This window comes from Pocillopora verrucosa, chromosome 5 (assembly GCF_036669915.1).
Source record: "Pocillopora verrucosa isolate sample1 chromosome 5, ASM3666991v2, whole genome shotgun sequence".
Lineage (NCBI taxonomy): Eukaryota > Metazoa > Cnidaria > Anthozoa > Scleractinia > Pocilloporidae > Pocillopora > Pocillopora verrucosa.
In genome coordinates, this window is record NC_089316.1 from 23,819,369 (window position 1) to 23,844,476 (window position 25,108).

The 25,108-nt window shown below is 36.6% G+C and overlaps 2 protein-coding genes and 1 long non-coding RNA gene across 3 annotated transcripts; 1 reads left to right on the forward strand and 2 right to left on the reverse strand.

The window, feature by feature from the left end:
- Positions 1 to 12,677: 12,677 nt before the first annotated feature.
- LOC131773518 (adhesion G protein-coupled receptor L4-like) lies at positions 12,678 to 18,110 on the reverse strand. Its single transcript, XM_066167037.1, has 16 exons — positions 18,060 to 18,110; positions 17,322 to 17,529; positions 16,915 to 17,022; positions 16,617 to 16,707; positions 16,453 to 16,543; positions 16,325 to 16,374; positions 15,493 to 15,619; positions 15,290 to 15,393; positions 14,982 to 15,084; positions 14,707 to 14,857; positions 14,543 to 14,624; positions 14,189 to 14,255; positions 13,860 to 13,948; positions 13,499 to 13,619; positions 13,088 to 13,129; positions 12,678 to 12,977 (listed from the first exon to the last, which is right to left on the reverse strand). Exons 1-16 carry the CDS (start codon positions 18,087 to 18,089, stop codon positions 12,837 to 12,839), a joined length of 1,605 nt encoding a protein of 534 aa, XP_066023134.1. The 5' UTR covers positions 18,090 to 18,110; the 3' UTR covers positions 12,678 to 12,836.
- Positions 18,111 to 18,253: 143 nt separating this feature from the next.
- LOC136280811 (putative per-hexamer repeat protein 5) lies at positions 18,254 to 18,856 on the forward strand. Its single transcript, XM_066166525.1, has one exon. The coding sequence runs from the start codon at positions 18,254 to 18,256 to the stop codon at positions 18,854 to 18,856; it is 603 nt and encodes a 200-aa protein (XP_066022622.1).
- Positions 18,857 to 21,234: 2,378 nt separating this feature from the next.
- On the reverse strand, positions 21,235 to 23,532 carry LOC136280987 (uncharacterized). Its single transcript, XR_010717510.1, has 3 exons — positions 23,444 to 23,532; positions 21,813 to 21,848; positions 21,235 to 21,412 (listed from the first exon to the last, which is right to left on the reverse strand). It is a non-coding gene; the product is annotated as an uncharacterized lncRNA (long non-coding RNA).
- Between the last annotated feature and the right edge of the window lie 1,576 nt (positions 23,533 to 25,108).

Genomic DNA, 25,108 nt, shown 5'->3' on the forward strand with positions numbered 1-25,108 from the left:
GTAGTTTGTTATGTCCAAAAACGCACATGATAGTTCAAAAGAGTTTTCTGATTGGCTGTTTCCTCCAAAAAGTGACGGGTTCATAACTAACAGCTAATGATACATGTCTTCACGATTAGCCACCTCTTTCAGACTACCCCTAGGGATTTCTAAAAGAAAAAATAAGAAAAATTCAGAAAAGAAAAGAAATAAAAAAATTAACATAAAGCAGGTGCAGTTTGAACAATTTTGTGAAACAAATATCCTTATCGTAAATTTGAAGAGCTCTTTCGACGTTCCTAAGGAGTTTTGGCATGTAAGTGCAATTTTTCCTTCCTGATGATTACGATCGCCTTTATCAAAATCTTCGAAACACCGAGAATATATACTTTTTCACCTCTTGATGATGACCTGTGCAGACAGGTAACTCGTTTTATTTGCGTTATTCTGAGGCATGCGATTCAAGTTTTAAATTTGGGAAAAAAGATGGAGTCTTAAATTCAAACCTTAAATTAAAATTTCTGCTCCGATTTGACCACCTTGTATTTGTTTTATGATAAAGCAAGCTGTTTTAACCGGTCTGAGCGCACGTTATTTAAAACATTCGCCGAGTGCAAAGGCGAACGAAAACCCATCACGCCGTTCGCATGGATTTTGGAGAGTCTTCCAGGCAACCCTCTCCTTTGATTGACCCATTTCTGAGACATACGTGCGAGTCTAAAAATTTTCAATCGTGTTTACATATTACCGCGTAAACAAAGCTCTCAGCTACTAACGAAAAACAAAAATGTTTCAGCTGACCATCAACGGCCATGGTAAATGGGTAGATCACCCTTAATCTGTGGGAATGACCTATATGCCTAGGTTTTATTTACTAAACACTCTTTTGTTTTGTATACGTTATAATGATAAATAAAAACGCAAATGAACCGACATGATTTAAGAAAAAAAAAATTCGCTTTTGGTTTGAGCCAATAAGTTGCATTGCCGTAATTAGACGACGTGGTTTTATTCATATTAATGACTCCATGTTAATTAATGCTATTTAAAGGCAAATGAGTATGTCAAATGCATGGAAAGAAGTTTACTAGCATCTATTCTGCGTGTTACTGTCACATGCGATGAGCAAGAATTACTTATTTCCTATCAGAAAAAGGTTTTTGTATGAAGTTAAGAGCTCAGACAAAGTTAAAGGCTGATGACTCTGGAAAGCTGGCTTATCATAGACTAGACTACTTTTAGCAAATATCAGTAATGACTGGTACTCGACAAAAAATTAACTCTCATTCTCGGTCTGTTTTAATCCAGTTTTTCTAGGCTGAGGATGTGCGTGTTTTTTTTTCTCTTTTTTTTTTCAGTTCAAACTCGTTACAAAACTTCAGTTTAACTGCATTCACATCACAAAATTACTTAGATTAACATTTGAATTCTTATTTGTGGAGTTTCCATCCGTTGCAGATGGGAAAACAGAGCGAACTTTTCTCTTGAATCGCTCTCTAATCTGCCGATAGAGAAGCAAAGTAAACAGAAAAGGCACTGAAATATTCATACAAGATTTTAAAATTCGTACTTTACATAGGTTTTTTTCCATATAAAACTTACCTGGCTGTTTGGCGCGCAGTGCAGGGCAAAAATTAAAAAACCCTTTAAAAAGAAGACAGGGTTTCAAGATCAATCTTTACTTATATATATATTCATTTATTCGTTGACCTTCGGCAGATTACGTAATTTATTTTCCAATCAGAGCTCAGAGGTCATTGAAGTAAATAACGTTTCTTAGTTACGAGGATGACATAAAAAGCGGAATCAATTTTTTTTCACTTTTTTTTATTTACTATTAGTTTTATTCTATTATATATTTTAATAATTATTGTTGCAAAGATCATCTGACCATACTGGAAAAGTCTGACTGTCTATTAATCTCTGGACACTGGGTATGGGTACTTTCATCAATGAAATTATTGGACAAAATACGTACCTAAAAACTTTGTGTAATGGTGTCAGAACACCAAATAACCACGTGACACTCAGCAAGGGAATAATAACCACGCATGCTCTAATGCCAAGTCTAAAGGACGACAACAGTCTAAGATATGGGATTCTTATAGGATCAATTTCAAATATCGTTTAGAGGATCATTTAAAATTTGATACGATTTCGTTAAAATCTCCAGCAGAAGCTGTCAAAAAATTAATCCCAATGCGAAATTTACAATCATAATCACAAATGCGACAAATATCCAGATCAAATTGTTAGTTAACGTTGACGACATCCAACAGCTAAAGGGGAAAAAAGGGGGAAATAAAGATAAAAAAGGGGAAAAATTAGGTCTCGCAATATACCCAATCAGCTTTATATCCTAAAGTAACATTCGTTCAGTGAAGGAAACTTTAGGTCACAGACTGGCCTTAGAAGATAAAGATTATGAGAAGGAGATTAATGAAAGTAATAAGGAAGGGTAGGATATATAATCAAAGTAAAGCAAAACAAACTTCAAAAGGTGAACAAACAAAGTTAACAAAAATGATCATACCTGGTAAAGCTCTGTATCCCATATTTTTCAGCAACGATGCTCTGTGAAATGGCAATCATAATGACTGGGAAACCTTTTATGAAAATTTAGAGTTAATAACATAATACAGTTAGGAAACAAAATAATCCCTAACAGTATATGATAAATTCAGCTGAAAAATCAAAATACCCCATGAAATGACGTGATACATGTGCATTTTGGTGTTGATGTTGGAAACTTTCACAACAAACAGGTAGAGATGGATCCCTCGACGAGCATCCAACAGAAAGCGGGCCATAAGGAAATACTGCATTAGAGTTGCCACTGTGACACAAACAGCCTTCAAAAGTAAGGGGGAAAGAATTTTTTTACAATTCATTCAAGGAGGTTTTCTTTGAACGAACTCCACGAATGGTAAAGAGGCACCCACCGTTTCTTCTATGGCGTTTATTCCAGCGAGTAAGATTATTTGTCCAGCTCCAAGGGATACAAAGTGACTAAGCCGTATTTGAGACAGGTTGTCCAATATCTCTGTTGAAAATGAAACAGGTATTGATGTTGATATACTTGTATAAAAGTTCGAGAAATCTGTAGAATCACAAAGGAAGAGTAAGGTCAAGCAAATCAAGTAACCATTAGAGCAACAAACAAACAAACAAACAAGCGCTGAAAACCAAACGTGATATCAATAATGACTCGTAAATTTTGCAACATATTGAGTGTATGGAAATTGCAAATAATATTGTCCATAAGTTATTGTTATATTTATTTCGAACTTTTTTAAAGCGACTGAAAGTGTATCATAGTTGACAGTCTCCTGTAGTAAGTGTTGCTCACAATTTGTTGAACGCCGGTTTTATTTAACATTGTCTGTTATAGAAAATACACCACTGATTGACTAGAAATAGATCTCACGTGAGGAAGAAAATACAAAGTTATTATCGAAAGAATTCCGATGATGGAAAGGCATAATCCCACATATGTGATGATCTCCAGGATAGTTACGTCCTTGGAGGAGAGCTGTCGCAAAGTTAGATTGAACAATGAATTTATTGAACCAACACACTTATGATCGAAATGCAAAGTACAACAAGAGTAAAAAATACCTCCGGGCCACAACTGAAGTCAGCTAAGAGAGAGAAATGAGTCAGATGATTGCATAGATCTGCAAACTGTGTCTCCTGAGTTGCTCTCTGGTGGATCTACATAACAGCCGTCTATTGAAAACCCTTGTGGGCTGAAAAAAAAAAAAGAAGTTACCAGGACGTTGTTGATCTTGAATGAAAATTCGAAGTTTCGAACATTATCATTCATCCCTTCGAATTGGCATTTAATCGCAGTCGTCTTTTCCGTCGTAATACTGATCACACTCTTCGTATCGCAGTCTCCCTTGTTGTATTCCACTTTGCATCTTTTAACTTCTCCGTTGCAGCGCTGAAAAGAATTGTTTCCGCTGTATCTTAGATTACATTTGTTAGCCTTACAAGTTTGCGCACCACTCTCTTGACTAAATGTCAGAGTACAAGTACAGTTCCCATGTTTGCAAATCTGCTCGTTTAAACTGCCAGTCTGGCAGACGGGTCGTTACTACTGTCGCATTCCTGATGATCCAACGCTAAGCCTGACAAATAATCACGATGGTGAAAATAATAAGGTTGACCCACAAATTTTACTGAACCAGTCAACACCTATGCACAGCCCCTAGATGGGTCCCACATCGAATGATCTTTAACATTTCCACAACACAACATTATAGAAATATCTACCTTATTGATACCTAAATTCGTGGGTCTTTAATTCCGCGTACTGGGCGATTGCAAAAAATCGCCAAATCAAAGACCTGCGAATGAAAATCAATGCTCAATTGAAAGACGCGAAATTAGCTCCCTTAAGAAAATTCAAGTCGCTGACTAAACTGATCAACTCGTTGCAATAACAACATCTACAGGATATCTACGCATCGACAAATACTCAAATTATTATTTGGTTATACTGGTAAATTCTATTTTGTAACTTCTGTTCTGAAATGACGTTAACTTGCAAAGAAAGATTTCGCTCTTTTCATACATACTCCTTAGAATACTAGGACGCGTGAATCCCGCAAGTCAATGCCCCTTTTTCATGTTTGCCTTTTATAATCGTCAAAATATAACCCCGCGATCTACCTCCTCGCCAGTATTGCGGAATTAATTTCCCGCGAAGTTACAGTTCATGCCTTACTTTATCCTTTTTCAGCAATAAATATCCAACCATCATGAGGCTGTTTAATGTGACCGAGCGGGTGATCAATACATTTGCAGCTTAGAAATTATACTGATTTCTACAACATCTAATACTGAATATGAGATTTTTAATATATGTATTTTTTTTTAATTTGATATTTAGTAGTTGTCTTGGGCCGAATATGATGATTTTTGCATTTTCATCATTCACAGAAGTAACTGCCCTTATGAGACTAGTCAGTGAGGTTTAGCCGGTGACTTTTTTTTTTTTGCATAGTTGTTAAGAAAAATATCTACTCGGTGTTAAAAATTATTTTTGTATGAGAGAGTTGACTTTTCTACCTTCGTTTACTCAACTAATTGAAGGAAGTTTTTAAATTAATAATGTCTATGCTAGCGATTTCGATGAAAAGTGGACGGGAGACAGATGAAGAGAGTCTGCATTTTCTTTCAAGAAGAAGGCCCGAGGAGGGGCTTTTAGGTGGCTACTGCTTCAGCAATATGTTCATTACCACGGGGAGCGGAGAGCTAGGTGTTAACCATTCATTTACCTTTTCCAGAATTGTCATAGCTTTGATCTCAAAAATCGAGCTCAAATTACTCCTTCCCACTTTGCATCTTTGCGCAAGAGTTTCACATCAACACGGAGGACCTTGTGTTTAACCAGACTTAAAGTAATTAAGGAGTTCAATAATGGTATGGTACGCTTGTTTACTAAGGAACTCTCCCTCAGAATGAATAACAAGCTACATAATCAGAAAACGCCTTAGGCTCTATCAGTCTAGCCTCCTCTTTTTCTCCGCGTGCTATTAGGAGGACCATAGGTTCGAGTCATGTCTCGAGATATGCTCGTGGTAATTATACTTACTGTGCAGAAAGTCACGTTTTTAAAGGAGCATTGGTACTCACTCAGGAGAGTTAATAATAGTTGTGTGGTTGCCCATATTTGACAAGTTTTGGTCTTTATACTTCTTTGAGAGTTACGTGTGTGTTACTAACGTGTTCGAAGAAAAGGACTATTTTCTCCAATTTGTATATCCTGCAGATCTGAGCAAAGTTCCATTCTCAGAAATATTTCAGAGAACACTATTTTGTAAAAACGATAGACCTTGCGTTGTTTTGTGCCAGAGCAAACCGTAAATGGAAAGTATACAATGCGGGAAATTGACTGTTATGCTAATTAAAAAACTGGCGCAGAACAGTACAGTATATCACACCTGTCTTTGCCATGCACCACGACGTGTGATTGATAATATCAAAACCTTCTTTCATGCGATAATAGGCATGACAGCATAGTTTTATTATATGATTTGTGTTTTGCTTTACTAGATACGAATTTCGTATACGAAACTAGATACGAAATTACGCTTTATCGTTTAATTAACGATGATGAATCCTTAATTTTAGACTACGAGGATCAGAGCACGAGTCATACAGAATACGGCAAACGGTATTGATTTGTTTATAAGGTATGATTGTTTGTCTGACAAGGTGATCACTTTTGATTTCGATCGCGACGTTTCGACAACATACTGACTGCATGTTTTCGACGATCAAAAAACTATTTTAGCAATACTCTGTCGACCTTATCGCCTGAAGAAGACTCGCAGTACACAGTCGAAATGTCGTTTGTTACATCGAAAGTGACTACGCCATGGAAAAAAAAAATATTTTTCTCTATGTGCAAGTGTATTCGTCACGATTATTAGCTGCAACCTTATCATAATAATGATAATTTTATGCTTAAACATGCAAAGGTAGAGAAGAAATACAAATTTTTTCGTCTTTTCACGAGAGTGGGACAAATAAAAAATTCTGAGTCCCCTTCGGATTCCTCGTCACTGAGCCACACAGACTTCACAGTGAGCGAGGTCTATTACGAAATTCATATGACACGCGTCCTGCATACAGCTAGGATCAACAAGATAATAAGAGAGATGGCAAGTTCTGAGCTCGGTAAAGGTTTGATCCTTCATGGGGACTCAGAATTTTTTTCTTTGTCCCAGGCTCGTGACAGGACAAAAAAATCTTTCTTTCTTTCCTTACCGAGCTCAAAGTTTACCATCTCTCCTAATCTATTAACAAACATGCGCATACTAGTTAACAATAGTTTTTCGATTAGCTGTTTCCTCCAAAATTTCCCACGAGTCAATAACTACCTGTTTGAGTATACCCTCAGGGTCTCCAAATATTATGGGTAAAATATTCTAGAAAGAAGAATCGCAAATTAATGGCAAAAAAATACTGGCATAGTTTCCAATTTTTTTGCTTAAAGATTAGTTCACAACATGAATAAAAAATGTTTCATTGGTGTTTCTGCTTGTTGTTTTATTGGTGTCAAGATATTTTCTCGCTGATGTAGGGCAATTTTTCTTCAAAATTGCACGTTTGACATCGAAACTGATATCACTGAGCAGCAGATTTCTTTTTCCATGTTGAGTTATATTTATCTGAGTCTGAGATAGCTAGCAACTTATGAAGCAATTAGCATGAAATTCGAGAAGTCTTCTACTTCCACCCTTACCACACGCTTGAGATTTTCTTGGAGATGCAAGCGAATCTTAAACGTTTCGTCTCTCTTGGCGTGATTAAAAAAAAAATAAACTCTAGAAGCTAACGTTGAATGAGAGGTCCAGTATGTCTTCTTAACTTTATCTGAGCGTAATACTTTTTTAAACCCGCATTTAATTCACTGAAAGACTATTTTTGTTTTTCTCCATGTCATAATATTGAAGAAAAAAGCAAATGAACCGACGATTGCTATTGAACGTATGTAAATTGAAAAGGGAAAACACGTTTCGTATTACTTGTTTTATTTAAAGATTTAGATATATGAAAATTCACATATTTGCACTGCGGTGGAAAGATGAAATTAGAAGATCCTCGCAGCTAAAAACACTACTGAAACTAGTAGTTGTAAGTAGGACCTGAAAAAAATTTTCAGGCCCGTACGGGATTTGAACCCATGACCTCTGCGATACCGGTGCAGCGCTCTACCAATTGAGCTAACAAGCCAACTGGGAGCTGGTCAATGAATTGGGTACAAATAAACATCCGAGTGAATGAAGATTGTTTTATTTAGTATCTTATTATCATTACCACTCTCATTCATGGCCATTTTTAATCATCTTTTAACTCATTAATGTTTGGTTTGCTTAAAATCTCCTCTCTGGAGCTACTTAAGCCAACCTCTTCCATTACATAATATCGCAATATCGCACTCCATGCTCTAGAGGGCATTAGTTTCAAATTCAGATCCATTAAAGCAATTGGCTTCTGTTGATTCCGAAGAATGTTATTCAAATTCAGGCAGTGCATTAGTGGCGTATATAAGGTAATTGTTTTGCACAAACCATTGAAAAGTTCTAATTAACATTTTTTTTTAGGGTAATTTACCTCCCTGAAGACTTCTTACATTGAAGAGACAATATTCTGCCTTTTGTCACAGAACTGTTATACGCTTATCGTCATGGAGCGAGATTTTGAGAAGTCTATTTGTCTCGGGAGTGGAATATCTTTTTCCCTACTTTCATTTCTTATATCAGTTCTTAATGGTGTGACTTTGGTGGCATTATACAGAGACCCCCTTCGTCGCTTCAGAAAAACATTTTCCGTGTTTTTGATATTTATTGCTGCGATGGATCTGTTTGTTGGCATTGCTGTTTGCCCAGCAGAGGCTGTTATGAGGCTTAGGTGTGCATTTGGAGAAAATTTTTCTCCTAGGAAGGGAGATTTCCCCAGAATAATGGGATACATTGGAGTTAACAGCTCAATTTTGCTCGTTACAGCCATGTCGGTCGATCGTTTCGTTTCTGTTGTGTGTCCTTATTTCTATCTTCGTAAAGTCAGACCAAAACACCTCGTCTTTTGTACAGTGATCATGGTTGTTTTCTTTACCATCTTCGCCTCTCTTCAGCTCGTTGATTTGTCTCAGGATGTTTACGTTTTAGTCGATATTCACTTACACACGACGTTTCCTCTTGTCGTAACTACAATGGCCTATACCGGGATTTTCATAACTTTGCGAAAGAGCCGCTCTCGCGTTGATTTGCAAAGACAGTCATCTATCTCTGAAAACCCAGTACTTAGCGACATACGCAGACTAAAAAACACCCAAAAACAGCATCGATGTGCCACAACTTCGTTTTTAATCTTAATTTTTCTGATTACTTGTCTGGTTCCCTATTTCGTCGTTGTTCTTATTGAAGCAAACTGCGACAGCTGCCACGATCAGAAATGGCTGTTGATTTTAAGAGTAACTTCCGAGATATTTCTGAACGTCAATTCTGCAGTAAATCCTATTTTGACTACATTTAGACTTAAAGAACTAAAGCGATCAATTGAAGTAGTATTATGTGGAAGAGAGAACATCAGTAATGTGGCAGATCTGGAAGATCAACATCTTCAAACTTCGAGAGCGCATTTATCCAATTGTCCACGTTAATCAGAGATGGAGGAATCATACGCACGGGAAAACCTAACTCCGATCATTTTTATCAAAGTAGAAACAAAATATTTCAATACGCGACTGTATTGAATTGATGACTTCTACTAAAAATTTAAAAACAGCCTCACCAAGGATACAAGGCCACAACCATAATATAAATCATTTGTCGAACAATGAAGCCTTACGTTAGTTTAGTTGTTTTTTTTTTGTTTTTTGTTTTTTTTTGGCCTTATCGCTCCACGCAAGTGTTTTAAAACCCTACGGCTTGCAGTTGAATAGACTCATTAGAGCAGGTGTGCATTGCCTAAAACGCCACTTCTTTGAGGCTAATCATCATGCATTAAAAGGAATCTTATTAACATTAACTCAGTCCACGTAGTAAATTCTGACGAACAAAAACAAATCCAACAAGCTGTACTTTCAATACGAGCCTTTTGAAATAGAGTGATCAATACCTAATATACTCTCACGTGTTTCAATGCATCGTAAAAAAAATTACTGCTTTCAGTCATATTTTAGGCCTTACCAGCGGCCTAAAACGTCAAATAATTGTAAATCGTTTCTGCGTGGTGCATTTATCAATAAAAGTGGACCAAAGACCCCACGTATCTTAAATGAGCTATATTCATTTTTTTTCTTGGTCTGGAATCTTAAATCCTCGAATCTGATATTCCATTCCCCTTGGATGACCGTTTAAAACAGGTTTGACTGAAAGAGCACTTTACTGCTTCTGAATTGCATAGTAAATTTTTTTTAATCTATTTGCCACTTCGCCAGAGGGAGAGATTTACAAAAACCGGTACGATTTTTTAAATTTTTTTAAAATTTTTTTCTTTTTTTATCAGAACAGTCATAACGTTTATCAATTTGCAATTTGGGTGTTCATTCATTTTAGGAGGACATTGAAATAAACGAACGTACACCAAACAAAAAGTGCATTTAAACTTTTTCTTGGTTTTTTTTCCTTTTGGGATCCGACACAAGAACTGAATCAGAAGTTAGAAGTTCATCAAGCCTTTCTCTAGATAAACTATCGTAGGGAGATACGACGAATTACTGTAGCAAGAATAAATGAACATAAATAAAGTTGATACTCACCCATAAATCTTATCAACAATGCGTTCGTAGTCGATGATTGAAGAATGTTCATTTCTTCGAGAAATAATTTCCCCGCGGCTAAAAAAGCCAACTTAAGCCGGATGATGCACTCGCTATATGATAGAGTGTACTATATTACAGTCGGTATAATGGTTTGTCCATTATCTTCTATATCGTTGTGTAAAATTATTGCTCGTGAGTGCTTGATAGACCGGTATCCAGTAAATGGATGATTTCAGCTTGTGTTTTGTTAAGTTTTAGCGACAGTCAAGCTTTTAAAATGCAACATATTTTTCTCGATTTAGAACTGGCTGACATGTACAGTGTGAACGTCCGGTATTTCATTTCGCAGTTACACCACAATGTCATCTGAAGTCAGAACAAACATTTTCTATTTGTTCTTGAATAGACGGAAATGACCAATTTCAGACATTTCTTAAGAACTACCATTTTAAGCGTCGGGGTTACTTTTTGAAATCTATCGCAGTTTTGCCGTAAACTCTTTAATCTCTCTTCTAACGGCTGTCTTAAAATGGGCATAAGTTTTTTCTGCCATTAGAAACCTGCCCCTGACAGCCCATTTAAGTTCAAACTTAAAAAGTTAGAAAAAGCAATACAAAAGAATAATTTAAAAGGAGACCAAAATGTTGTAAATTAAAAATGATGCACTGAGAAAGTCACAGTGGGTAGCAATAGCAGCGCGCTTATAAGGATCCTTAAATGTTTTCCTTGTTTTCTGCATTTGTAAACCAAAAAGAATTAAAAGTCATGAAATTGGAGAACCACTACGTTTGTTTCTTGATATACACGAGTGTTTTCGGGACAAACTTCTTCAGTGCAGTGCTTTTATCGCGCCGATAAACCTTAACTCGCCAGTAGCATTACGCTTGAAATACCCTTATCATGATATCAAACCCTGAAAAATTATTTCGTATAACAGGAGCACATGATCCTATATGAATTGTATGTCCAAGATCCTGAAATACATACCAGCCTTGCAACTTACTTCCCCTCCCTTGGTTTTGCATTTAAAATAAGGTATCCAAACCTCCTCCCCCCCCCCCCCTCCTTGGGGACAAAATTAAACAAAATAGACGTGACTTCATTTGTATATTCCTGATAGTTTATATTTCCTCAAAGGTGTTTCGGTGATAAACAAGAAGTAGCAAATGCGAAAAATCGCTGTAAGAGTTGCCACTTGTGTATATGCATTCATGTTGTATCTATCGATGCCGACTTTTTCTCCAACTAGTTTTCATTCCAACATTTCAAGCTATACACTTGATCAAACATTTCGACTCTGAGAAATTTGAGAACATTCGTCATTTTCCTGACATGGATACAAAAAAAAAAAAGGAAAAGAAAAAAAAATGTGGCTTTAAAAAATAATGATGATGACTAGATAGGTGAATATGTATTTATTATACATTTGTTTATTTATTCATTATTGCTATAGGAGCAAATATACAGTGTCACATTCAATTTGATTACGTATCTGACTTACTATATGGAACACGAAAACAGATTAAAGAAAAGACGTTAAAATCGTTGATTTGTATGTTTAACACAATTTATAGGCAATCAAGCTTTTACACAGTTTTTTTTCTTTTAATTTTAGGGCGAACCTTAAACTTAACAATAAAAGTACAAACATTGCAGTTGACTAACTTCAACGGCTTGGAATGTAAAGCTTTTCTACAAGCATTAAAATTAAGCAGAAATATCTTAAGAAGGGCGCAAACCGAGTGAGATTTATATCATTGTATCCGTTCCATTAAAACGAGGGTCCAAGCATGTACTATTGTTGTTGGCAGTACTGTCTCCAATTTATCCAAGCTACCTTTGCAAAGAGCCTACTTCCTATGGAAACAGATAGACCCATGATTTACCAGGATGCCGAATGCGGCCCTTCGTAATAACAATTAAAGTCAACAGCTAACAGCACTATATAAGCGGTTCATTTATGTATTTACGTCATTACGATAATGACCAGAATGGCCCTACCTTTAGTGAAGGGGGGGGGGGGGGGGGGCATTGGGGTCTACGAAACCGCAGAACTGAAAAAAAATACATTTAAAACTGCAACAAAAATTCGCTTAAAGCCGAAAATCGCATCCAAAACCGTCTAAACCGATTTTTCACATCCTAGTTGTCAAAATCCTAATCGATCCAATACAGATGACAGATGGAGCACAAAGAGGTCTCACAGCTATGGAGGCCGCTCAGATCAAAGAGGAATTGGAACCCAAATAGGAAAAGCCAAAACTACTTCGGAATCCAAATCTGAAAACTCATTAGCATTTTTGACGAAAACCGAAAACCAAGTGCCAAAACTCGGAAATCTGGGAACCACAATAAACACCAAAACTGTAAAACCGAAGTTTGTTTGGCACAAAACCGAAAAACCGATCTAAAAAAAATGACGAACACCGCAAAACCAAAAATCCCAATCCCCCCTTCCTTACTGATACTACGATACTAACCAGGCTCTACTGAGGAATTACTGAGGGAAGGTCATGCTAAGTGATTGCAAATCGCTAAAAGATGATTGACTAGCTTCACCGAGGCGCAGTGCTATTTATGTATCGAAAGACTGCATTTCGACTGCCCGTATTTTCCCGGCATCACTTGCGTTAACTCGTGAGCTCTTCCTTGCAGAGTTTCCAACTTCGGAAGATGGAAAAATTGCCTTCATCCTCCTTTTCAATCGCTCTTTAATCTGTAGATGAACAATTGGCCAAATATCAGTTCTTAACCATCCAAAGCTTAGCGATTCTAAAGTCTTCACAATTCACTTCATCTACCTCCCCTGTTAGATATCTTTCTTACCTGGCTGTTTCGCACGCAATGGAAGAAAAAAATCAGGAATCCCTAAGACAGAAAATTATTTCAAGATCAGCCTTTTTTAGAGATGGCAGAGCGTCGTTTAAAAAGTTTGATGTAGTGCAAACATCTTGTAATCTCTATCTTGAAATCGTCTTTAAAAACTGGGTAAAACAGTAAATTAAGGGAAGTTGCAGATCTCAAAAACCAAGAAGTAAATCCCCTCTTGTCGACTAGGTTACCTTTGAACGGGAAATATCATCAGACTAATGTAGCAATGTAGTTTGGACATTCAAGTTTGCAAACAGATGATTAGATTTCCGACAGTCTCATTTACATCTTACCTGAATCGAATTGACGATGGTGAAAATGTAGGCGAAAGCTTTTTGTGATGACGACAAAAGACCGAATACTCACCTGAGTTGAGTTAAAGATGGTGAAAATGTAGGCGAAAGCTTTGTGTAATGGCGACAAAAGACCGAATAGCCACGTTATACCCATCAGTGGAATCATCACCGCGCATGTTTTAAAGCCAAGTCTGCCGGAATAACGACAACATTAAAAAAAAAGTTTGAATTATTTGATTGTTTCCTGTACATGATCATGAATTAACCTCTTCAATGAATAATTAATTAATTTCTCACTGTTTATCGCTAACTAGGGTGGAATTGAGGCAAATACCTCACAACTAGATGTTACAGCAATTGGTTCCCGTTTATTTAACTTTTTTCCCTCCACTGATTAAAATATTTCGCTAACTACAAATTTTAAATCTTACCGTATCTGCTTGATATGAGTGTCTTCCCCCATAGGCTGCACTAGCGTGGTCATCTCCTTTATGACTCGGACGAGAATCAAAATGTTGAGCTAAAACAAACAAGGAATGTCAAATATCGGCAGAGTGGTTGTTGCTAAGACGAGTAATGCTGAATACATTGTGGGCGTAAATGGAGTTGAAAATATTGTGAGCTTTGAGCCTGGTGGTCGAAAACAGAAATGTTCTTTTCCTTTTGTAATAAGCATGGGAACAAGAGAGACGATCTCCACCGGTGGTCAGTTTTGGCATTAAAAAGGAAAGTGCGAGGGACTGACTAATTTTAGACTCACCACTTCAACGAAAGCCATAAATGCGGCGAATATCCAGATGAGGTTGTTTGTGTAGGACAGCCAGCAACTTGAAACGAGAGACGGAGGAAAAAATATAAACATATTTTTGCTGCAAATAATCCTCTAACCCAGTAACCCAGAGAAATAGAAGACGGGAAAGGAGACAGAAAGAGAGACAGAGACAGAGACACAAAACCTGGATAAAAACACAGGGACACAAAAATCTACGAGATGAAACCGAACAAAAAACACAAGATTGTGGAAAAAGAGTTGTACTTAAAAGAATACACTTTTGTAGGAGACAGGATATGTGGATAAGGAGAAAAAAGGACTGATGTCGAAGGTTTCTCTTACTATTTAGCACTTGTAAAGCTCCCTATTCCATCTTTTCCAGCAGCGATGCATAATGAAATACCGACCGTGACGATGGGTAAACCTAAACATAAGTAGGATGTCAATGCAAGTCGATTCAGGTTATCATGAAGTCAAACAATTCAAAACAAGTAAAATGAAAATACCCCATGACATGACGTGATACATGTGCATCTTTTCGGTGATGTTGTAAACTTTCACCACAAAGAGGTAGAGGTAAAATCCCTCCATCAGCATCCAACAGAACGAAGCCATCAGGAAATATTGCATGAAGGCTGCTGCTGTAATACAAGAAGCCTAGGAGAGAGAAAAAAAATTGTCTACTTTTCATGCATCTTTTCAAAGAGATCTGGTGTACTTCTTCGTGCTCGTCATAAGCTTATCAAGCAAATATTCATAAATGGATGAAGAAGTCGCTTACTTTGTTTTCTGTGGCGTTTATCCCGACGAGAAAAATAAATTGTCCAGCTCCGAGGGCAACAGAAAGACTCAATCGTATTTGTGACAGAGGCTGGTGAACATCTCTAGAGAAACAATAAACAAATAAGAACAAACAGACCAAAACAAACACAAAACCGAACAAAACAAAGGAAAGCAACTTTATGTTGCAACAGGCAATTGTTTCATTATGCATTGACTGAGTGTCTATCTTTTCGCGAAGAGGTCTTACTTACGTCTGAAATTTTTAAAGTAATGCAAAGTTTTAAAATTTCTGGCTGTAGCAGTTACGTAAGGAAGGAATATAGAATAACTGTCAAAATTATTCCTATGATTGACAGGCTTAATCCCACGTAGGTGATAATCTCCAGAATAGTTTCGTCTTCCCCAGTGAGCTGCTTCATAAATGGCATGAAAAGAATTAGAAATGTGTCAATCACCTCAAAGGAATTGTATTACCACCAGTGAAGGTAAGGTAAACATTAGTCCATTACCCCTGAGCTGCCGTTGTAGTCAAGTAAGACAGCAAAATGAGTCAAATGATTGCAGCTGCACACTGTTTCTTCTGAGTTGCTTTGTGATGCAACCACATAGCATCCTCTCCCTGAAAATCCTTCTGAGCTGGAAAAATAACGACAACGTTAAAAGAAAAAAACACAAAAAAAATTAAAACAATAACAGCAATATTATAAAAAAAATTGTGGAGAAGACCTTTGGTTACCAAAAGGTCAACTTGCTATCTTCCTCATATAATCGTGGCCTCGAGACTTTCTTGACTACTTTCCATTTTATTCAGTAATTGATATCTGCCACTCATAGAGTCGGCTTTGATATTCTAGCCGGTACGATGTGATGAAAAGGTATATTGACGATCCAGGCGAGTAAAACACAACTGTATCTTACCTTCTGTGAAGAAAATTGAAAAAACGGAAAAATAGAAAAAAATCAAAGGTAAACTTTTAATTTTGCGGTAAAAAAAAAACGATTCTGTCATCAACAATATGTACGACGATGGCAGAAGCGAAAAATGGCGACAACCGCAAGTGAAAAGGAATAAAATGCATAAAACAAATAGCTTCAAAACAGGAAGTAACAGATTGACAGTGATGGATGTTTGATAACTTTAGGGAAGTCACATTGGCATCATAGTCAAGTGGGGACTTTTTCCACTCGAATGTTATTGATTTTTTTTGGTTTTTCCTGCTGCAAAAGCTGATTGGTGTTTCCTTCACAAACAAAAAAATTCATTGTGATTAACAAAGATTACGGAAGCCTGACTTGCATAACTTTTTAGAACAAGGTACGTAATATATTTCAGTTTCTTACCTTTTGTTAAAGCCCCTCCAAAACCCACATGTCTTTTTTCTTTCATTAACCTGAAAATGTGTATTATCTCCTTGGAATAAATAAACACAGTGTGGAGCAATTGATACCAATTTTGATCGTGTTCTTACCTTCAGGTTTCTGAACTTTAATATGATATTCGCTTCCAGTTTTTCTGGTTTGGGATCCATAGCCACGGCCATTATCCTAGAGTTCAAATACCTAACAAAAAGGAAAGGAAAATTATAATTTTGTATATTTTGAATCATATAATTTTAGAGAAGTTGAACTTCACCTCGTGGCTTTGCCTGCTTCATTCCTGACAAGTTGATCTGTGTCTAGTAGTTCGTGGAGATCCTTATACACAATCCCAGCAACCAATGAAACTAAAAAAAATCGAAAAATTAAAAAGGCTGAAGCACAGTCTTTTAAGAAACTTCAGATAACTCAATCATATAGACTGTGTAAAGAAACAAACAAACTCAGGACTCTGTTTATGTGCAAATGAATTTCAATACCGCATAAATTTGTAAGGGAAACAAGGGGAATTGTTCTTATACAATTTAGGAGTAAACACTGCAGTAGATACCAACCGGATTTCGGAAAGTTCGCAGACAAAACATTTATGCTTGCTTGCAATTCTTGATCTTCAAGGTAGAAGTCACTTGCATTTTGATGGTAGGCTTTATGAATACCTAGCACTAACGAACAAAACAGCAGGTGATGGTTTCAATAATTTCACGACTCTTGCTGGACTGAAAATACAGTCTGTACACCATGGTTGTATCAACGGTTTTATTTACTTTAGCTCTCAACGAGTGCAATCCTTAAAATATTGTAAAACCATCCATAATAAGCGGTCTTATGATTGATAAACACAAACAGTCAATGGACGGACCAGATGGATCGATTTGATCCAGCAATAGCGCTTCTCATTCAGTAATCTGTACAAATTTATTTCATCATCAAGGCCTATAGACCATATTGTGTTCAGACTCACCCATTTTGTGACTGTCGATCACTTGTGGGGACCTCGTCTCAATCAGGTGGAGCTTGCTGTAATTAAGAGCAAATTCCTCAAAGGCAACTGCCACCTTAAAAGTGGATTCTCTTTTTGTCTCAATCTCTTCTGTTACAGACGCGTGTTCATGAGCTTTTGAAATGCTTTTAATAATGGTGATGAAGACTTCTAAAACCACTATGGCTTCCTGTAATGAAATGTAGTATTTTGCTCAGCTAAGGTACCAAGAATTTGTGGGTAGAAAACAAAAAAAGATTAATAGATAAATGAGAAAAAGTATTCCAGCGAGAGAGCCAAATAATGTCGGGTACAGATATATGTGCGCAAGTTAAATATCGACTCGTCCAGAAGGATCAATTATTCAGTTAATTCAGTTATTGTCCTATCATTTAAAAACAGATAACAATTATACTGATAATTATGATCATAAAAAAAAACTGATAACGATAATTTATCAATAAAAATTCCAATAAGATATTTCTTACAGGCATGAAAAACTATGTAGCTCAACGTCGTAATCAAATTAAAATTTATGAGCCATTAATATTTTACTTTTATGAGCAATATGAGACGAAAGCAGAAAAACTAACATACCGACAAAACATGATTTATACGCTTTATGATAATTCATATTTGCGGATTCTGTTTGAACATTAAAAACAGACCGACGGAGCATTAGTTGCATAACTGTGGAAAGAAATTAGTAGAATAAAATACCTGCAAGGAACTGACATTGGTAATATCCATTCTACCAAGTTTAGAGACATGTTCAGCCGCCTGAGGTAAGGAAAATAATAGTTGAATTGTAGAATATGAGAATCCTAAAAGGGAAAAACGAAAACATACAAACAAACAAAACAAAACAAAAACAAAAAAATTACACACCAGCTTCTGAATCATTTTTGACTGCAATGGCGATGATGATGTCAATGGCATCAATGACTGTGATGGCAAGGGCGCGGATGAAAGCAAGTAAAAAGGTAACTGAAACGACGGCAACTGAGACTGAGACTGAGAAGGTGACAGGAAAAGCGGTGGCCAAAGCGATGGCGACGGCAACCAAGACTGCAACTGAGACAGTAACTGCAAAGGTGACTGGAAAGATGACTGTGATGTCAACTGAAAAGTCAAGTGCGATGGTGAAAGTGATGGCAAATGAGAGGCCATCTGCAATGGCAACTGGGATAACGGCGACTGCGAATGTGATGTTGAATGTAAATCCCAGTGCAACTGAGACGGCGAATGTGACAGCAACTGAGAAGGCAACTGTAACAATGAATGAGAAGGCGATTCTGACGACGATTGAGGGAGTGGCTGGGAAGGCGATTGGGAAGGGAAATGCAGCAATGACGGGAACTGCGACTGAGATGGCAAATGAGACGATGTATGAGAGAATGACTGAGACATCGACTGCATCACCGACTGCAAGGGTGACTGAGACATTGACAGGGATGGTGATTGTGACAGTGAAAGCAATGTCAAGGATGATGACCACAGCGGCGGCGATGGAGTAGGACGTAACTTTCTGGATTCGGATGATGAAGATGCGTCTGCAGTTGACTGAAACGTCGAGTGAAATGCAAACTGTAACAGTGACTGAGAAGGTGTCTGGGAAGTCGATTGGCAAAGAGATGGCAACTGAGAAGTCGAAAGCAATGATGACTGAGAAGGCAACTGTGACGACGACTGTGAAGGAAACTTGGAAAGCACTTGGGAAGGCGACTGCGACAACGACGATGAATGAGACAGTGGATGAGATAGTGACAGCGACAATGATAACCATAATGGCGGCGATGGAGTGGGTCGTGGCCTTATAGATTCGGATGGTAAAGATGTTTCTGCAGTTAAAGTTGAGGATAGTAATGAGGCAGCTGACATCAAATTACAAATTACCCCCCCCCCCTTAAAAAAATAAACAAACAAACATTACTAAAGAACAGGAACAATCTGAGACGTAATGATCTATAAATGTTTGCCCAATTGAAAATTTTATCCTGATTGTCAGAAGGTCCATGAGTTCCGCTTGCTATGATAGCAGTGGTGGGTGTACCAAACGTGAACTCATAGGTAACATTCGCATTACGGTCAATGAGCCTTTTACTTGATTCAATATTAAAAATAAATGGCTAATTTCTCTCACCTTTGGGAATTTCACAAATATAAGCCATATTCTTACAGTCAAGGACATCACATATGTCCTGTCCGCCATTAATATAGCGCTTGGATATGTAAGCTACAACTCCGCTAAATTTTGGCTTTCTTGCTAATTTAGACGTGTCCAGCAGTTTTCCATTCACCCAAGTCGAATTCTCACCGTTTTTTTGTAAGCCAATGTGCCATGCGTCACAATGGTGATAACTACTATTATGAAGAGTACAGTTGGACATTGTGCTGCGATTTTGAATCTCGTTATTGATGAAGTTCCATTCTTCTTCGGTCTCAATGGAAACTAGGTCTCCTCCTTGACATTGGCAGATTTCTCTACCCTTGTTCCATTCTCCTCCTTTTTTCGTAAATATATACCACGAGTTTTGAAAAGAAGTATTTGGGCATTCTACAAATTAAAGAAGATGGTAACAAATATAATAATGACCATGATAATGGTAAAAAAGAAGAACACAAGATCAATCAAGGATATAAATAAACTAGCCAGCAAACCGGCGTGTCGTTATTATTGATATAGTTATTAGTATTTCAACCTAAATTAGCTTAGACTAGATTTGAGTTCATGCCACCATTATACTTTATATTTTTTTGTTTTGTTTTGATTGTTTTTCTAACATTGTTGGGATCAAATTCGACTAAAATCCTACACTACCCTTGCCACCAGTCTGAAAAGGCTAAATTAGTCACTAAGTAAGATGCGAATGTGAGTTATCATAATTTGCAACTGCTTTTTTATTCATTATAAAATTATTCATCGCCTACACACGTAGAAGTTGCGTGAAGCTGGACTTGATATTATGTGAGCAGTGTCTCATTTTTTGGAAAATCAATTTATAAGAGAAATTTTCATCATATTATTTTTAAGAGGGCATGTTTTAGCATATAATATATATATTTAAAAAAAACCCCTATATAAGTCCTATTGAGCCGCTATGAACAAAATCTTTATTTACGGACACCCGTACGTAAATTAGATGACGTGAGCATTTTTTAACTGGCTTCAGAGTTTCCTTCCTGTTAAGCTTCAGTGAAGTTTTTCTTCTCTTTGAAATACGGAAGAAACCAGCGAAGAACTGCCCAATTTTTCTATAGGTCCTGATCCAACAAGCAACAAAAATAAAGCCGAAAAAAACTTGCAAGTTGACTCTTTGACTTTCAAAACACTTTTTAGTGACACTTGAGTTCATTTGGCTTTGAGCTTTTCATTCACAGTTATCGCTCAAACCAAAGTATAAAATGTGGCGTGTTTTTGATCGGCCAATCTACCACAATAAAAGGCTTCTTCGCGCAGATCCTTGTTGTCGCTCTGTTATAAAAGAATTGGCTCATGCTTTTAGCTGTGCGTAAATCGAGTTATGGATGCACTTGGGAAGTTTGGAGAGCAATCAAAAAGTTACAGTTCCTCTCGGCTGCGCCTCGAGCTACTCTTACGCATTTTTCGTGTTCTCCAAACTTCCAGCGTGCATCCATAACTCGATATACGCACACTAAGCATGAACAAATTCTTAATTCTCGGTTTAACGTTTATTTACCTTCGGGCATTTCACAAATGAAGGCGTTGCTATCGTTCCAAAATATGCTGTTAAAAAGGCTCCCATTCTTGGATATTTCCGCAGAACGTCTTATATTTTTTGTTATAGAATCTCGCCATTTCCAAATATTCAGTTGTGCTCCACTCTCCCAAGTCCAATTTTTGGTCATTTTCCTTAAACCAATGTGTCACGCACTAGTATTCCAAGAGGAACGACTTTGAATTTCATGATTGATAAACTGCCATTCTTCTTCTGTTTCGATAGAAACAAGGTAACCTCCCAGATATTTGCAGGCTTCCCTGTTCCACCACCATGTTCCTCCCCATTTCGAAAATGTGTACCAGGAATTATTGAAACATGTCTCCTGGCATTCTACGACAAAATAAATAAGTAAATACACCAAAATATGCATATTATATTGATGATAATAGTAGTAATAGTTTTTATGATGATAATTGAGGTGAAGACTATTGGTTATCATATCAACAATGTTATTTATAAAAAAATGATCATAAGACATTTTACCTCATCAGAAAAAACATTGGAATGAATCTCGGCTTTAAGAATGGAAATTGGGGAGATCTGGGTGGTAGTAGTGTTATTCTTTCACTTTGATGTTTTGTTTCCAACTCGCGTTTAGAATCACAAGATGATTAACGTACTTTCAGTTGGCAGTCTATAACTAATAATTCTTATAAATCAGTCGGAATTCCCCCTTTTTAAGTTCTGTTTTAGTTATTTCAATGTTAAAGTTGGAATGGCGTTGTCTCACCTGTTTCTTTCCCTTGCATCATTATAGTAACAACGACTGCAGAAGAGAAATAAATTAAACATGTGCATTGACCTTTTGTCACAATAATATCATTGGCAACAAAAAGAAAAAAGGTTTCTCGATTTCAAGTTAAACCATTACCAATAAATTAATAAATGTATTTCCACTCGTGTGCGGCTGGTCTAAGCGTGTAAAGTGACCGGATGAACTCTAACAAGACTGGCAAGATAAGTTCATCTGGCCTATTTGGATAGCTGATCAGAACACAGGATTGGCTTCATTTCGCCCGAAGGCGCTGCATGTTTGCCTAAGCGCTAATTCAAGAGCTATTTATTATTTTTGCGTCGTTGGCGAAAAATAAATAAACTTTATTGCTTATAATCTTGTAATTCATCGAGGCTCAAAATGTTGGAAGGATCCTCTGATGTCTAGCCCATACAAAGAAATTGCGATAAGAGAAGAAAAAAATATTGTCCGGCTTCAAGGTGGTTTAGTTGAATAATAATGAGGATCGGAGTGCACCTAAGCCAGTTTCGCCACAAAACAGTCACGATGGATTAGACGATTAACTAAACGTTTTTAAGCTTAACTGAATTCGACGTTTATTATTTAAAAATTTTGAAGCCATGCATTGAAAATTCATTGAAAATAAAATTATCGAATTCCACGAATGATGAAATACTGCCGCAGCCATGGGATCGATGCGAAATAGAAATATTGTAACATGTACGTGTATATATATATATATATATATTTTTTTTTTTTTATTGGCTTTTTCTAAGTGGAGTGGAAATCGTTCATTTCTACGAAGTTTTGGTGTTCGCTTGGGGAAAATCGTCTACAAATCAAATAAAAAAAAATAATAAAAAATTCGAGGAAGAAGATGCTTAATCAAAAAGGAAATTTGATCGAAAAACCGGTCACGTCTATATCTAAAGCTGACGGTATTCATCGTGAAACTTCCTTATGCTAAACTTTCTTCTGTTTATCACGATGAAATGTTTTCTTTAGAGCATAATTCTATAAATGGGCTCGAACGAAACTTCCTTTTCGTTTCTGAAAATACTTTTCGACTGGTGAAATTTCTTTCGTAATTTATTTATCAAACGACAAACTTTTGTTTGGCACTTAATAGATTTATGCGTATTTCCACAGTGACATCCTGTGAAGGTAGCTTCAGAGGATGGTGACTGAGCTTTCGCGTTTCTTTAAAGCTAAATATCGGTGCTCACAACTGTTTTCCTGGCCGTCACGACAGAACACTAATTATGAATAACAATGACGACTTCATTTTTGAAACCTAATGATTGTAATCATACATGCCAGTGTGTTTAATTATTTTCAAATCATTTTGCATCATATTTAGGCAAAAATAAAATTTAAAAACACACTTTCACACATCGCCTATGTTATTTTGATGTTATACCTTACTTATTCATTCATTTGTTCTCAATTTAAACTGGATTTGTTGTCAAGAAGCTGAATAAGCTCCAACTGACGTATTCTTTTCAGGTTTAATTTTGGCATGGGCCGCAGGCTGTCCCGCTACCTCAATTTCTTTATCATAACACTTACGAACAATTTTACATTTACAAAGCTTAACCAAACGATGTAATAAGGCTTGTACTTACTCAGCGAACAAAGGGCTGCGATCATTTTACTGGATTGAAGCACTTTCATCGCATCATTTATCATGAGATTCCGTTAGCAGCTGTCAGTAATGGCATCTCTTCTGCTTCAGATGTGTCGATGTATTTCAAACCCCTTTGTAGGAGGCCGAGTGTAATGAACATCAAAACACTTCATCGGTTCTTGCTGACGTAAATCAACATTTATTTTCCCTTTATGAATACACCAATAAGTCTAAAGGATTTTTTGACCAGGTGCAGAAAGATGTTTTGCGCAATAAAAATAAAGAAGTCCATAATGTTCGCTTTGTAAAATGTATTCTATATACAAGGCTAAAAGGTTAAAAATTAAAATGTTTAAACCAAACGTTTTCGGCTGTTTGCCATCATCAGGGTTGATGATGATGGTAAACAGCCGAAAACGTTTGGTTTAAACATTTTAATTTTTAACCTTTAACCTTGTATATAGAATGCAAAAATAAAGAAATTGCGGCGAAATAAAACTGTATTAATTTTACTTCTCGTAATAGTGCGGATGACATAGCATTACTTAGTTAATTTTTTAACTCTTAAAGACCAATTTACGAGTCATGTCTGGCAATAGCTACCGTTTGCGAAGTAATTGCTAAAACTATACTCCTGTTTCTTTTTCACATCTTTTAAAAAATTGTCATAAATGAGATGCATAACTTAGAATTAAACGAGGAACTTCGTTGTGCTCGGTTGAGATCATACATTTAATTTACATGTATTTTCAGCGTGATATCTTGTCACAACAACTTAAGAAGATTGGTAACTGGGTTTTTATGTCCCTGAGACATTATTATTACTTCTGATCGAAGGTGTAGTACCGAACGTCAATTAGGCACCAATGATGAATTAACACGATCACTTCTGTTTTAAAATCGCATAATTATAATATAGCTGTGGCAAACTGTTCCAGATCAATTTGCTTCTTATCGAAACCAAACACTTCTTGATGGCAAAACATACTCAATGATATCCCTTCCATTATCTTTATTTATTTGCTCTATTTTTTAGGAGTGGGTTAAGATAATAGAAAGCTGTAATAACCCTGTTGCGGTTGGTCGACGCGCAGCCGTCGCCTTGGTTTCCATACGGGACATCAAGTTTTTCGTGCATGCGCGGTGGCAGCATCCTCGAACGGTGCCACGAAAATCTCCTTTTAAAACCTCTTTATCTCCTTCATTTTCTCGATTTTTTGGTCTTAATATTAGGTTAAACAGTATAAAATTTAGTATGAGTTTTCACAAAGCCTTCGTAAAGGATTTTGGATCAAAGTTTTATATTTTATATCAGGATACTCACCGTTCGTGACAATAACCCCAATCCTTATGACAAGTAGAGCACATAACATAACAATTATTTTTGTTCTCTAAGTTTACATTCTCTTGAATTCTACCATAGAATTCTGTAAGTCAGAGATTATTTTCTCAATGTTGTTAAATTAACCGTTAAAGAGTAAAAATAAAAAAAAATTAAAAAATAAGAAAGAAAGAAAAAGCATGAGGGGAGACGGGAGGAGGAGTATTAGATCAACATGCTCAACAACAACAAAATGCCAAGCCTGACATAAGGAAAATATGTCGTAACAACGCATAGCATCCACAGCGCCACTATTTTTATTGTCAGGGCTGAAAACCATTA